Source organism: Thamnophis elegans, chromosome 4 (genome assembly GCF_009769535.1).
Source record: "Thamnophis elegans isolate rThaEle1 chromosome 4, rThaEle1.pri, whole genome shotgun sequence".
Lineage (NCBI taxonomy): Eukaryota > Metazoa > Chordata > Lepidosauria > Squamata > Colubridae > Thamnophis > Thamnophis elegans.
In genome coordinates, this window is record NC_045544.1 from 104,628,178 (window position 1) to 104,641,501 (window position 13,324).

Consider the following 13,324-nt stretch of genomic DNA (forward strand, 5'->3'; position numbering starts at 1 on the left):
GGGTTTTAAAGATAAACATGGTTTGTTTCCAAAGTGCTTTTTATTCTTGTTATAGATAAATTATTTCTCCACAAAGCCTTTCAAAGTTGGTCCTGTCCTTTCCAATGATGTCATCTCAACTCCCTGGAAAGCTTCTTGCAGTCAAAGCTGAATGGTGACTACCAATTTCTTAATGGTTGCTAACTCACAGCCCAGAAAAATAAACACATGAATCACATTTTGAGAAAGATATTCTCATACTTACAGATTTCTTTGATTCAAACAATCTAGAAGCTTATTTATCAAATTTTCATAATTTCTAAAAAAGAAAAAGAACATTTATGTATTAACATATCTCAGCAAAAGACAATATATCATCTATGGGCCAGTGCACATAGAATGAAAGTCTTTATAGCAATCAGCAGACAGGAGAAACTTGTGTGAAAATGCTATATATGGAGCATTTCAAATGAACATCATTTGTTTGAAGAGGTTTATCATCATGTTACATTTTAACATTCATATTAGACAAAAAAGCAATAGCCAGATATTATCTCTGAATCAAAGTTTAAAAAGCCTTATTGTTACAAATGACAGGCTTTGGTTTCCGTATAAAAAATGAAATTGTTAAAGAGTCTGCACTTACTGAGAGGACTCGGCATTCCTTTCTTTCTGTCGCTGAATTCCCAGCTCAATTTCTTCTGAACTAAGGCTGGTACATTCACCGTTTTGACCCACTGACTTCTGCATGAGGACTGCAACTTCAATACATGTCTCTGGGACCTGGAAAAATAAGGAGACATAAGAAAGATTCTGATACAATAAGTGATTATTCCCAGGGAACGATGCAACATTTACAAAATGTACACTGTCACAAAAATTCAAAAGCATCACAAAACAGTATGCAGAATGGTATATCTATTCACTGTTTTTACTTTTAATATTCTACAACACAGATGCAGTTAAAAGTATCAGTACTCTTCCATTTTCCTTCCCCATCCCTATTTGCTGAGTGATTGTTTATGGGGGTGAAGGCACCCATGATAGAATTGAAGCAAAATGTCTTTTTGAGAGAACATCAAAATCCAATAATGTATTTTAACTGTTAAGGGTTACCTATAATTATGCCTATGCCATTTTCATTTGTTCTATTATTTACAAAAAGAAAAACAAATATAAATAAGCAAAGCACTATGAACTATAGAATACAAAATGGTGGGTGCTATTTACTTGTGTTGGTTTCAACTTACTTCCCAGCAAATTGGAATTCTTTGGAAACTAGTATAGGCAATCCATGACCTATGACCACAATGGAGCCTGTCAATTATATTTGTAAGTTGTGATGGTCATAAAGCAGGTCACTTATGCAACTAGCCTGATTTTATTACCTTTTTTGGAGTGGTTGTTAAGCAACCCCATTGTTTGCTCTGAGGTGGCTTTGCCAAAAACTAGAAGAAAATGCTGGAAGAAACATTGTAAATTGTGGTCATATGATAAATGAGATGCTGCAAATGGCCAGTTGCAAAATGTCCCAAATTTAATTACTAATTGTGGGGGGTGGCTGTCGGAACTTTGAAACCAAGTTGTAAGTACCTTTAGGGGGGGGGGGGTCCATTGCAACTTCCAACAGTCGCTAAGGGAATGGTCATAAGTTAAGAACTTAGGAGGGGTATCAACACTTTTTGTCATATCTGTATCTGGCTGTGAAAAAGTAATTCAGAAAGGGTACAAGATGGATTGAGGCCAGAGCAGATAATTTATGAAAGCTAACTGCTATTTGTTTTCTTTTAACAATTCTGTAATCCCTTTTATCAGGGTGGAGTCAGTGTGACTGAATGGAGCTGAACATTTACTGGCCAGATGCTCTTCTTGATGCCTACATGGAGCTCACAGCAGATATTTACCATATTTTTCGGCGTATAAGACACCTTTTTCCCTCACAAAAGAGGCTGAAAATTTCGGTGCGTCTTATACACTGAATACAGCATTTTTTGCCTCCTGAAACCCCATCCCTTCACCAAAATGGCCATGCATAGCTTGTAGGAGCTTTCAGAGAGCTCCTGGGCGCTGGGGAGGGCAGAAATGAGCAAAAATGGGCCGTTTTTTGCTCGTTTTTGCCTCCCCCACACACACCACTCTACAAGCCTCCTAAGGGCTATTCATGCCCTTTAAAAAAAACAGGGCCATTTTTCGTGAAAAACGGGCCGTTTTTGGGAGGTTTACAGAGTGCAAAAACTTTTTTTTTTTATTTGCCTCTTCAAAACTTTGGTGTGTCTTATACTCGGGAAAATGCGGTACTCTTTGCTCCCAGACAGACAAAAATCTGCCACTACCTAGGATTGAACTCACAGCCTACTCACTGTGAGGCAAGTGCTCCCCCTCTAGGCCACCACGAAGCTCGATCAAAGATAACTATTATTATCTTTAATAACAGATAGTATGGATAGTAGTATGGAAATACTACCAAATGTATTATTTCCAAGTATGTGGAAATTATAGTATCCTAGTTCTTTATTATACTGAAATGTTTACATTCCAGTTTATAATCAGATTGCCAAGTATAGCAACCCTGTCATTAATCCAAACTCACTGGCATCTACTTCCCCACTTTCCTGTACAAGGCATATAGATTTAAGTCTAGATCCCCAAGTATCATCAAAATTTAGGCAATATATTTATATCTATCTATGCCAGAGCACACCAAACCCACCAAATGAAACTGGCTGGACAGATACTAATAGGAAACACATGGACCCTAAGTAACCAGGCTCCATTCCTAAACAATTGTAAGTAATGTAAATATTTAACGCTTACAGTAAAATCCAGTCCTATTGTTTCATACTGCCGATGGATTTTCTCTGCAAGGTCATCAAAGAGTCTCACTATGGATGGCTTCTCCAGAGACATTGCTTTGCTAAGTCCAGAAGACACAATTGCAGGCCAAGTTTGGACAATGCAGTCCCAATCATGAAGATTTGCCAGACATACTCCACTATGATTTCCAAGAAGGCAATACAAGGCACCCTATGGAAAAGAAATTTTAGACAGAATTATTGACATATAGTTGGAATTCTTCTCCAATTACAGTAGTCTATTATCTCTTTGTTTATAATAAAAATCTGTGAAACATGAAATCAAGTGATCTCTACAGTGGTTCTACCGTACAACCACTGATAGAGTCTACTCAGGATTGGCTACTGATGCCCACAACCTAAAGGTTTCACATACTATATCTTAAAAATCAACCCATCAGAAAACCATTTACCATAATACTATAAACAGAGATTGAAAAATGCTATTGAACATTATTTTAAGCTTTATTGCTTTTTAATAGGACTATATCTTATTCCTAAATAAAAGGATGAAAAGATGGGAAATACTTCTACTTTCACATTTCTCAAACTTAAAGCCTCTAACTAATACAAAAAGTCAGAACACACTATGAAGTAAAAAATAAACATATAAAATCTAAATTTTTCAATTACTACATTGTTTAGTAATCAAGCATATAATCCTATTGACTTAATACCTAACAACAAAAACAGATCTATTTTATGGTATTTTAGAACAGGAATTTCCAATATTTGTATGTGCCAGAATTTTCATTAGCTCCAGCAACAGTGTCTGCTGCTTCTCTCTCCCAAACAGTATGTTTCTTTTTAACTGCTAAAATCTCACATATTGCCAGTTTTTAAAAGATCACAATAATTTTGTAAGATCTCACAGAATATTATGAAGATAATCATGTGTTTCCAGACATGAATATCAGATTGTTCATCTGCAGCAGATTGAAGTTTTTCATTTGGTTGTCATTTTATGTATTCTGGTTTATGTATTAGTATTATGATTTAAAATGTTGTTAGTCTGCCAGACTCCATGAATTAAGTTGAATGCCATATCAATCACATTAACAAATAACATGATGATAACTGAAAGCAAAAAGCTTATTTTGCTTCATAAAGCTGTCCAGAGTCAAGCTTTCAATGCAAATATGTCAATAAAAACAAATCACCCAATCATCCATTGTACTAAAAGTGTTATTAAAATTTACACTTTTAAAATCTTTAAAAAACTCATCAGAAGAATTGAGTAGGAAGCAAGTCTTAGATATACTAATCTTATTATTTGTTTTTCATATAATCATCATCATCCTGCTATTCACATAATAATACAACATTCAAAATAATATTTTATCAGCTTATTTAAGTTAACGTGTCCTGAATCAGCAGTGGTAACATGCTTCCTGACCAAATAGACAATTGTAGATTTCATTGGAAAGGGAGGACTTTCATTTTTGAAAACTCTTTTGCTCTTGTAAGGCTACTTACTATGAGGTAAGGGTGCTATGGAGCCTGTAGGAAAAAAAGCTCACCCAAAGTCTGAAAAGCAATCTGAAATCAGCCCACCAAAATCATGATCACAAAATTGCTAGATCCCAGCAACATTCTTTCACACGAAGGGGGGGGGGGGGGAATGATCATCCACAATCCTCCCGATTCCATTTCCATTCTTATTTTGAGAGGCATAAATATTACAAAACCAAAAATAAGTCATTTTGGCAATAAATTTTGCCAATTTATTCTGGAATTCTAAGATGGCTAAAATAGTCACTATGGCTGGAGATTACCTCTCCCCCTTCAATGGCACTGACAGAACCTTCTGTAAAGAAAATTAATTAATTCCTTACTTTAAATTGTTGCTGGGTGACACTGTACCCATCTGGCCTCAAAAATTCCAAAACCAAAGGAATGATGTCTCTGCAACAGAAGTTGTAAGTCCCCAAGGCTGTGAAGAAGGCTTGTTGAGCTTTGTTCCTGACCTAGGGCAAAAGAACCATAGAAATATGTACAAAAGCTAAACAAATAAGCTTTACTTTATATTGTGATTGGTTCTGAACAATCTTATAATCTAAAAAAGGATCTATGCACTATATATAATTTTTTATGGCACTGAACAACTTTTATGAAATATGTTAAAAAATTAAGAATCTTATTCTGCATCTGATTTTTAGTATTAGAAGGAATACATTCTGCATGGAATTCTATTTTGAGGCAACTCTAAATTGCAAATCATCTGAACAGACCTTAAAAATGTTATTGGCAGGCTTCTATGAGTAAAAACCCACTACTGATGAGTAAAAAATAAATTTTAAAAAATGTGTGTTGCTGCTACAGCTGGTCCACAATCCGCTTCTCTACCCACATAGTTTTCCTGAACTATTCATTTCAATATAGTCTTATATCCACAGAGATAAGTGGTGCAGTGGTTAGAATGCAGTATTGCAGGCTAACTCTACTCTGCCCACAGCTTAGAGTTCAATCCTGTCAGGGCTTAAGGATGACTTAGTCTTCAATTCTTTGGAGGTCAGTAAAATGAGGACCCAGTTTGTTGGGGTCAATGTTCTGACATTGTAAACAGCTCAGAGAGCACTGTAAAGCACTATGGGGCAGTATATAAGTCTAAGTGCAGTTGCTATTGCCATTAACCCCTCTAGGCACCCACCGAGTGGCAGTTAGAAGTAACTGCTATATAGGCTCAAAGTAATTACGTGGGCAGGATATCATGAGGTACTATGGCATAACCAAATGGTATTCTGGAAATGTTAACAAGCTCTCAAAATAAAGATATACAAGTAGTAGTCAACGTAAGACCACAATTTGTCCAAAATTTCTGTTGTTGAATGAAACATTTGTTAAATGATTTTTTTCTCATTTTACAACCTATCTTGCTACAAAAGTGAATCTTTTAAGAGAACAACTGCAGTTGTTAAGTTATTAACACGGTTAAGAGTATATGGTTTTCCCATTGCCTTCGCTTGTAAGAAGATTGCAAAAGGTGACACTTTCACCCTGGGACACTGTAACCATCAAAAATATGAACCAGTTGCCAAGCATCCAAATTTTGATCACGTGACCATCGGGATGCTGCAATGGTCGTAAGTGTGAGAAACAGTCTTAAATCACTTTTTTCAGTGCCACTATAACTTTGAACTGTCACTAAATGAACTGTTGTAAGTCGAGGATTAGCTGTACAAGATTAAAGCTGACACAGAAAGAGTTCTCAGAAATTTCAAATTGCTGTGGAATAGCACTCCATTTCTTGCAAATACCTATTTCAAAACTTCTGCCATTAATATTCAGCTTGTATAAAATGAGAGGAGCATATGGCTTACCTGGCCATATGAACTTGTAGATAAACGAAGAAGGTCCCTGATCAAGTTCTGATGTACTTTTTTGTATTCACAGCCTTCAACAGTGAGTGTTCTTAGCTGAAGAAAAAGGAACATTTTTTAAAATTTTATAGATGAAAGTTATAGATACTACAGATTTCAGAGGCAGCCCACATTCAGTAGTAAAAAAAAAACATATATTTACCTCATGCTGTAACATGACTCTGTCAATGAGCAGTGCTCTAATATGCTGTTTCTTGCCTTGAAGCTGCAAATAGATAAATCAATTATTTATAATGAAAAACTTTATTCAGTCCTACCTGTGATTCTTTTTTTTTAATTTCATTAATTATGAACATTAACATTAACTCCCCCTAGATTCCTTAAAGTCTTAATTGTGTAAATAAATTACTTATAGTAAATACTAACCCTATTCTCCATTGATTTCTTCACCAAGTTAAAACTTTTCCACCGTGAATCAAACTCATGCTTATGTGAACCTTGGAAATGTAAGAGGTCCCCAATGATCTGTAGTATAAGAATTTGAGTTATACATAAAAAGCCTTCCATCCAACAATGTTTTAGAAATCACACTAGAAATATCAACTATACCTTAATGACTAGGAACAAAGACTTAGTATCATCCTCCGAGTTGTCAAGTACAAAGTCTATTACAATAAAGAAAAAAATAATTAAACAAATCGATATAAACTAATTGTTCACAGTTACAGCACTCTTGTCATATTGATGGCAAGCTAACAACAATACAATTTCTTTCTGTTTTTAGTAGGAAAAAAAAGGATAGTCCTCAGTTTCCGCCCACCACATAAAAAGTGTAGTCCCCCAATCCAAAAAATTAAAGAAAGCTCCATCCATTGTCCCACATTCCACCCTGATCCATTAAAAAAAACCTAATTAATCTCAAGATATCACAATCAAACACCTTCATTCACTTAAACTGAAGAAGAAAGTACTTTGCTTCATATCTGATTTATCATCTGGATTTCTATGTCTATTGTACTAATTCAATAAAGAAAATAAGAACAAATGGAATAATTAAAAGCACACTTACGTAGGAGTTTTCTTGTCACTTTGCAGATTCTTTCCCTGTAATTCTCTTTCGACAAATCTAAACAAGTAAGACCATTCATTATCTATAAAGTTTATAAATTACAATGTGTCGCAAGGACATGTCAAAGGGGGCATAGGTTTGAGGATTCTGCACAACATCTTAGTCATTCTTATCCCTGCATTCCTCTGGACTAAGAGCTCTGCTGTTATTCCTAGGTTCTGTTGCAGTCACTCTCTCATCTTAGGAGTCAAAACTCCAAGTGCTCCTTACCACCACTGGGAATACTTTGGCCTTTATTTTACATACCCCCTCTAATTCCTCCTTCAAGTCCTAGTACTTCTCCAGCTTTTCATTATTGTTCATCCTGATGTTGCAATCACTGAGCATTGCTAGAGCTATCTCTATTGCTGTCCTTGCCTATGACCATGAAGTCTGGTTGATTGGCTAATATCTGCCTGTCTGTCTGGATCAGGAAGTCCCACAGGATTTTAACCTTCTTATTCTCCACAATCTTCTGTGGAATCTTCCATTACGGTCTAGCCCATATATTTTACATAAGTTGCATACACCATGCCAGTTACTTGGTTGTACTGTTCAGTGTTCCTACCTGCCTCTTACATCTTGGGACTACATGTTGTACTTTCTTTAAGGCCTCTCTGCGTAGTCTGCTCTTTGAGTTCTGCTTAATATGATAGACTCCTGCTTCCATGGACCTAGTGCTTAGTGCTTATTTTCATTCCGGCACAATCATTGCCACAGTGTTGTCTTTTAGGTTAGCCCTTTTCAGTCACTGGTAGTATTTCCCAATGCATGTCACCTCAGTTATCTGTCAGTGCTACATCCCGTGCATAGTACTATCTGGCCATGGCACTTCCTCTGCTTGATCTTTCTCTCATGTTTGCTGCTGCCTCAGGCATTTTCTCAACAGCTCATCTTTGGTTGCCATTTTACTGATGAACCCCTAGATGTGGTGTGTTTTGTCCAGGGCAGGGGCTTTGACACTCACAGGACCCTGTCCAACCTCTCCATATTGTAAGGAGCTTCTTCACATTGACAGCTTTCATGCTTTGGCCAGCTCATACAGTATATATTTTCCATATTTTATCTTTAGCCTTTATTGATGTTATTGTAATGAATGTGATTGTTGATTGTTATTAGCCGCCCACAGTTGTTGAGTCTGGTAGCATGCAATATTAAACTCAACAAAATTATTAAGTTATTATTATCATTTTTTCTTTAAGATTCACAGAAAAAAACATAAATAAGAAAGAAGATAGCTATTTTCTTTCAATAAGAGATCAGTGATGCCATGAATTAAGTAACAGCAAATTTTCTCCACCATTTATGCAATGACATTAACTTACCATATTCAACACCGGTATAAAGTTTGATCTCTTCCAATGACACTAGACTTGGAACCCTGCATGATATACAATACATACATATTCTTTAAACAGAATTCTTGATGCAGTGAATTTAATTTCATAAAACAGCAATTACTGTCACAATTCCTAAAGATTAAGAGTTATAATTTTATATATTTTAATTTCTATTTTTTTCTACATTTTGAAGGAAAAAGAATTTCAATAACAGTGAAGCTGTATAACTTCTTGATTACCGTTGTACTTAGGATTGCATCTGTATAAGTGCTAACAAGTATCGTTGTGTGGGTTTTAAACCTATAAGCAGGACTGAACTTGATTAGTACTTGGATGGGAGACCATCAGGGAATTGAAAGGTCATTGTAAAGGATTGGAAAGTTTAAAAAATCATCTAATTTATGGTATGTTTTTTATGTACAATATCAGATGAATAATTCTCAACTCATATTTTAAGAATCCTTTCTAAGTGAGGCACAAAACAATCTCTGATTTTTTTATCTAAATGATTCCGTTTATCATCTACATAAAAAGCAAATTTTACTTACAGGTGAGCCACTTTTTCTCCTTTCAGAGGTGGCAGCATGTTTCCTGATCCAATAAGGCAATTATGTACTATAGTAAGACACTGCTGAACATCATCTCTGAAAGTAAATGTTAAATAGGTGAAATATTTTTCACTTTACTAAAAAGAACTCAAAAGAACTTTTGAGACCTGACCTCCACAACAACATTAGAAAATCCTATTAAACAGATATGCTGAATTATTTTATCTGAAGGCTCAAATAAGACACTATTTCAAGGGCCAAATCATTAAATAGCCACATAATGCATTTGTCAGCAATTAAGCAATTTATTATTCAACAATCAAATCTATTTGATGGATTGATTCAACAGTCTATATTATATGCTATCATCCCTGGAAATTCTGAGCATTGTTTTTTTTTTTCTTCCTGCTTGAGCAGGGAGTTGGTCCCTTCCAACTTTGTTATTCTGATAAAACTGACATCTATAAATAAGATTAAAAATTACAATACAAAATTTAAAGTACACCTACATAAACAGTGGGAACATTAGAGAAATACTCCAAAGCAATTGGGGGGGGGGTTGTCTGTGACAACAATAATAAATTGTCAACCCCTGGAATAACAAGTTTTAATGGCCTTCCTAAAAAGCAACAGAGTGAGAATAACATAGATTTCCAGGCAAATGCTCTTTAGCCAAAGGGTAGCAATTTAGAGTGTTTATTTCCATGATCCCTGCTGATGACATTAGCTGAGAAAAAGGATATGGAGAGACTATATCTAACTGGAAAGGCAAAAAACAATTGGGAATAGGCACTCCCATATATACTCAGGTTCTGACCTTATGTTCATTTCTGATCTCATCCAATGGCTTCAGTAAATGTCAAATTCAAGTGGAGAAAAGACTGAGTTTTGTGGTGCCATAAAATGGAGGAACATAAGACACAATAGTACCCCTAAAGCACTACGGTTGTTAAGTAAATCTAGCTTCCTCATTGACTTTGCTTGTCAGAAAGTTGCAAAAGGTGATCATGTTGCTCCTGATACTATTATTGTCATAAATGAGTCAGTTGCCAAGTGTCTGGATTTTGACCATGTGACCATGGAGATGTTGCAACAGTCATGTGAAAAATAAATCACTTTTTTCAATGCCGTTGTAACTTCAAATGGTCACTAAATGAATTGTTGGTAATGTGAGGATTACCTGTAATGTATTTTTTCAGTGTCTATGTTCCATCACATTTCCCTCAAAACTTCCCTCAAAATGGAAGAAGGTTGAAGAGTGTTCAGTAATTATCTACAATTTCTGGGTCAAGTAGTAGTTTTCTGAAAAGAGGCTATAGCACTATGTACTTCATGTCAGTAGGGATCAACCTGTGTGTCAAGAATATATCTAATAGGACCCTGACTCAAATCCTAGCACCTTTCTGGAAGTTTTCATCAACCAGGAATGGCATGGATCCACAGCATAACTTCAAAAGAATCCTGTCCACTTCTTCAGAACTTTTGAAGACCATTTGAATGATTTAGCTGATTCAACATGTAGCAACATGGATAGAGTATTCTGAGATATGCCTACAGCATATGGGAGCTGCAGTGGTTTCCAGTTATGCTTTAGATGTAGCTTCACATTGGTTGTCACTTTTAAATCCTGCATGGTTTAAAGCCTTTCCTGGTTAAAGTCCCAGATAACTCTGTTACTGCCTGTTCTGGGTTGTCTCTACGTATATAATGAAATAAGTCTTTCTGAAGGTCATGCTACTGAGGAAATGTCATTTGCAAGGACCTTACTGTTGAACCTTCTCAGTGAAGCCCTTCTCCCACTTCCTGTGGAACAGTCTAAATACTGGGACCATACCTCTTTACTATCTTTTTCAAAGGCTGTAAAATGTAGCTCTTCAAAATAACTTTTGAAGAGTACAGGTAGTTAACAATAGTAACTGGGACCAGGAACTCTGTTGCTAAACAATATGATCATTAACTGCAACATCAAATTATTGAGCTGACTAACTATGTCAGTTTTGGCAGTTGTAGTTGTGGTTGCTAGGCAAATTCTGTGAAGTCATTAGGTGCAATGTGATCACCATTTGCACTTTCCTGATGGTTTCACCATTTATTTTACTTGTGGAAAGTCAGCAATGAAGGTCGCAAATGCCAGTCGCATGATTGTGGGATGCTGCAATGTTTGCAAGTGCAAGCCAGTTACTAAGTGCCTAAATTACAATCTTGTGACCATGGGATGCTGCAATTGCCACAACTTCCAAGGACTAGAGGTAAGTTTCCACTGTAACTTTTGAACAGTCACTGAACAAATAAACTTAATCAAGGAAAAATACACTATCTTATAACATTAACTATTATTTATATTATTAAACATATTCCTATACAACCACAATTAAACTGAGTCTTAGCAGCTCACACCAAATATATGTGTTTTAACTTTTTCTGTTTACGTTGTTGTGGATTTGTTAGCTACCTATTATTGAGTAGCATCTACAGTTTATCAGAAAATAAACATAAAACCATGAAATAAAGCAAATTTTTCTGACGAAGTGTTATTTATATACAAATATTCTAAATAAATAAACAGATATGTAATGTATCCCTGACTCCTCTACTTGAGCAAATCTTCATCAGTTTATTCAGGAATTTAGTTTATATTCATTTACTTAAACTTGAAAAAACAACTTAGTCAGTAATGAATCTGTCTAACCTGGACATTTCAAGATTTCGATCTGAATACTGGTCCAGTTTCTCAAGCTCTGGCTGGAGAAACGTATCCAACAATTCAAAAGCAAAAGCAACTTCTTCAGCTGAAGGAACATGCCATTGAATATCAAGTTTCTGTAGATTACCAGGTTTACCCCAGTCCTGTAAAAACAACACAAGGGTGTGCATTTTGCCTTTAGCAAAATTAGAAAATAATTATGTCACCAGATTTAACAATGGATAATTTTCTTATTTCAGACAAAAGGATCTTAAACACTTGACTTGGTAAGAGATGAATTAAAAGAATATTAACATTAAATTAATAGTAACCATTTAAGGTCACCAGTTAGACTAATTTTTTAAAAAGAGTTAAATTTAAGGGGGGGGGGGTAAACAAATTACATTCTTTTTTTCCAATTTAACTTGTGTTGCAAATATTATAGTACAAAAAGCAAAACATGATTTCATAAAATCAAACCATTTTTTAAGTAAAGCTAGAGAAGGTCCAATGGTATAATTATACAAAGAACAGAAAGTGTTTCGTGACAGAGAGACCCCCTTCGAAAACCCTCGTCAAATTCATTAAGCAAAAGAAGGCACATGGACTCAGATGGAATTGGGTGGAGAATCATGTGTTAATCACACTGGCTGCATTCCACTCATTGCTTTTGAGGTCAGGTCCAGCACTTTCAGGTGTGCTTGGAACCGTAAACAGAGTAACATACTTCTTAAGAATGCCACACAAAAGGTAGCTTATAAATAGCAACCATATCCATTTCCTCAGTAGTCAGTATTCTGAGGATTTCTTTACTTTACTCTCATGATACGTTCTGTAAAATTTAGCATATTAATTCTTGCATAACAGTAACATTTGGCAAAATCCATTTTTATGATGTATGAATCATTTTGATTTTTAAATTGTATTTTCTGATGGTATCTACTAAATTCTTCCCATTGAAAAGAGTTTCCTACAGTGTATGTTCATCCCTGCCATGCCTATGATCAGATTACAACTTGATTATTTGCTACTTTAAGATAGAAATAAATATAAACAAGGAGATATGGAAAATACAGTTTATGTTGCTTGTTTTCAAGACATAAAGTAAAACTCAGTTTTCAAGTTCCTTTCTAAGCAGTTTGAAATATCACTATAATTATTCAGTTATGTCTCGCTGCTTACCATTATCATTATCTGCACACATGGAAAATATGGACTTAGTTCATGTGTGGCTATGTTGAGATTCTAGGCTGATCCTTCCCCTACAATTACTTTTTATTACATACTTAATATCATCTTCCTTTTTAGTATTTTATATTTTATATTATAAAAATATAACATGTATTGCACATATCTTTAGTATCGTATTTGTGTACCTGACTAAGGCTATTCGACATGTTACAGAATTAACAGGTTTACTGTACAGACTACTTTATTCTGTAAAGTTAAAATACCTTTTAAAAATAAAATGAAAAAATACTACCTAGTTTATGA

General features: G+C 35.1%; 1 protein-coding gene across 1 annotated transcript in view; it reads right to left on the reverse strand.

The window, feature by feature from the left end:
* Window positions 1-13,324, reverse strand: part of PSME4 (proteasome activator subunit 4) — an 88,072-nt gene that overhangs the window by 26,225 nt on the left and 48,523 nt on the right. Inside the window, exons 19-30 of the mRNA XM_032215808.1 lie at window positions 11,837-11,994; window positions 9,148-9,243; window positions 8,585-8,640; window positions 7,221-7,277; window positions 6,761-6,816; window positions 6,578-6,676; window positions 6,354-6,416; window positions 6,152-6,247; window positions 4,667-4,798; window positions 2,794-3,003; window positions 626-762; window positions 245-298 (exon numbers count right to left, since the gene is read on the reverse strand). Coding sequence (XP_032071699.1) covers window positions 245-298; window positions 626-762; window positions 2,794-3,003; window positions 4,667-4,798; window positions 6,152-6,247; window positions 6,354-6,416; window positions 6,578-6,676; window positions 6,761-6,816; window positions 7,221-7,277; window positions 8,585-8,640; window positions 9,148-9,243; window positions 11,837-11,994 — 1,214 coding nt within the window. The remainder of the gene's footprint in view (window positions 1-244; window positions 299-625; window positions 763-2,793; window positions 3,004-4,666; window positions 4,799-6,151; window positions 6,248-6,353; window positions 6,417-6,577; window positions 6,677-6,760; window positions 6,817-7,220; window positions 7,278-8,584; window positions 8,641-9,147; window positions 9,244-11,836; window positions 11,995-13,324) is intronic.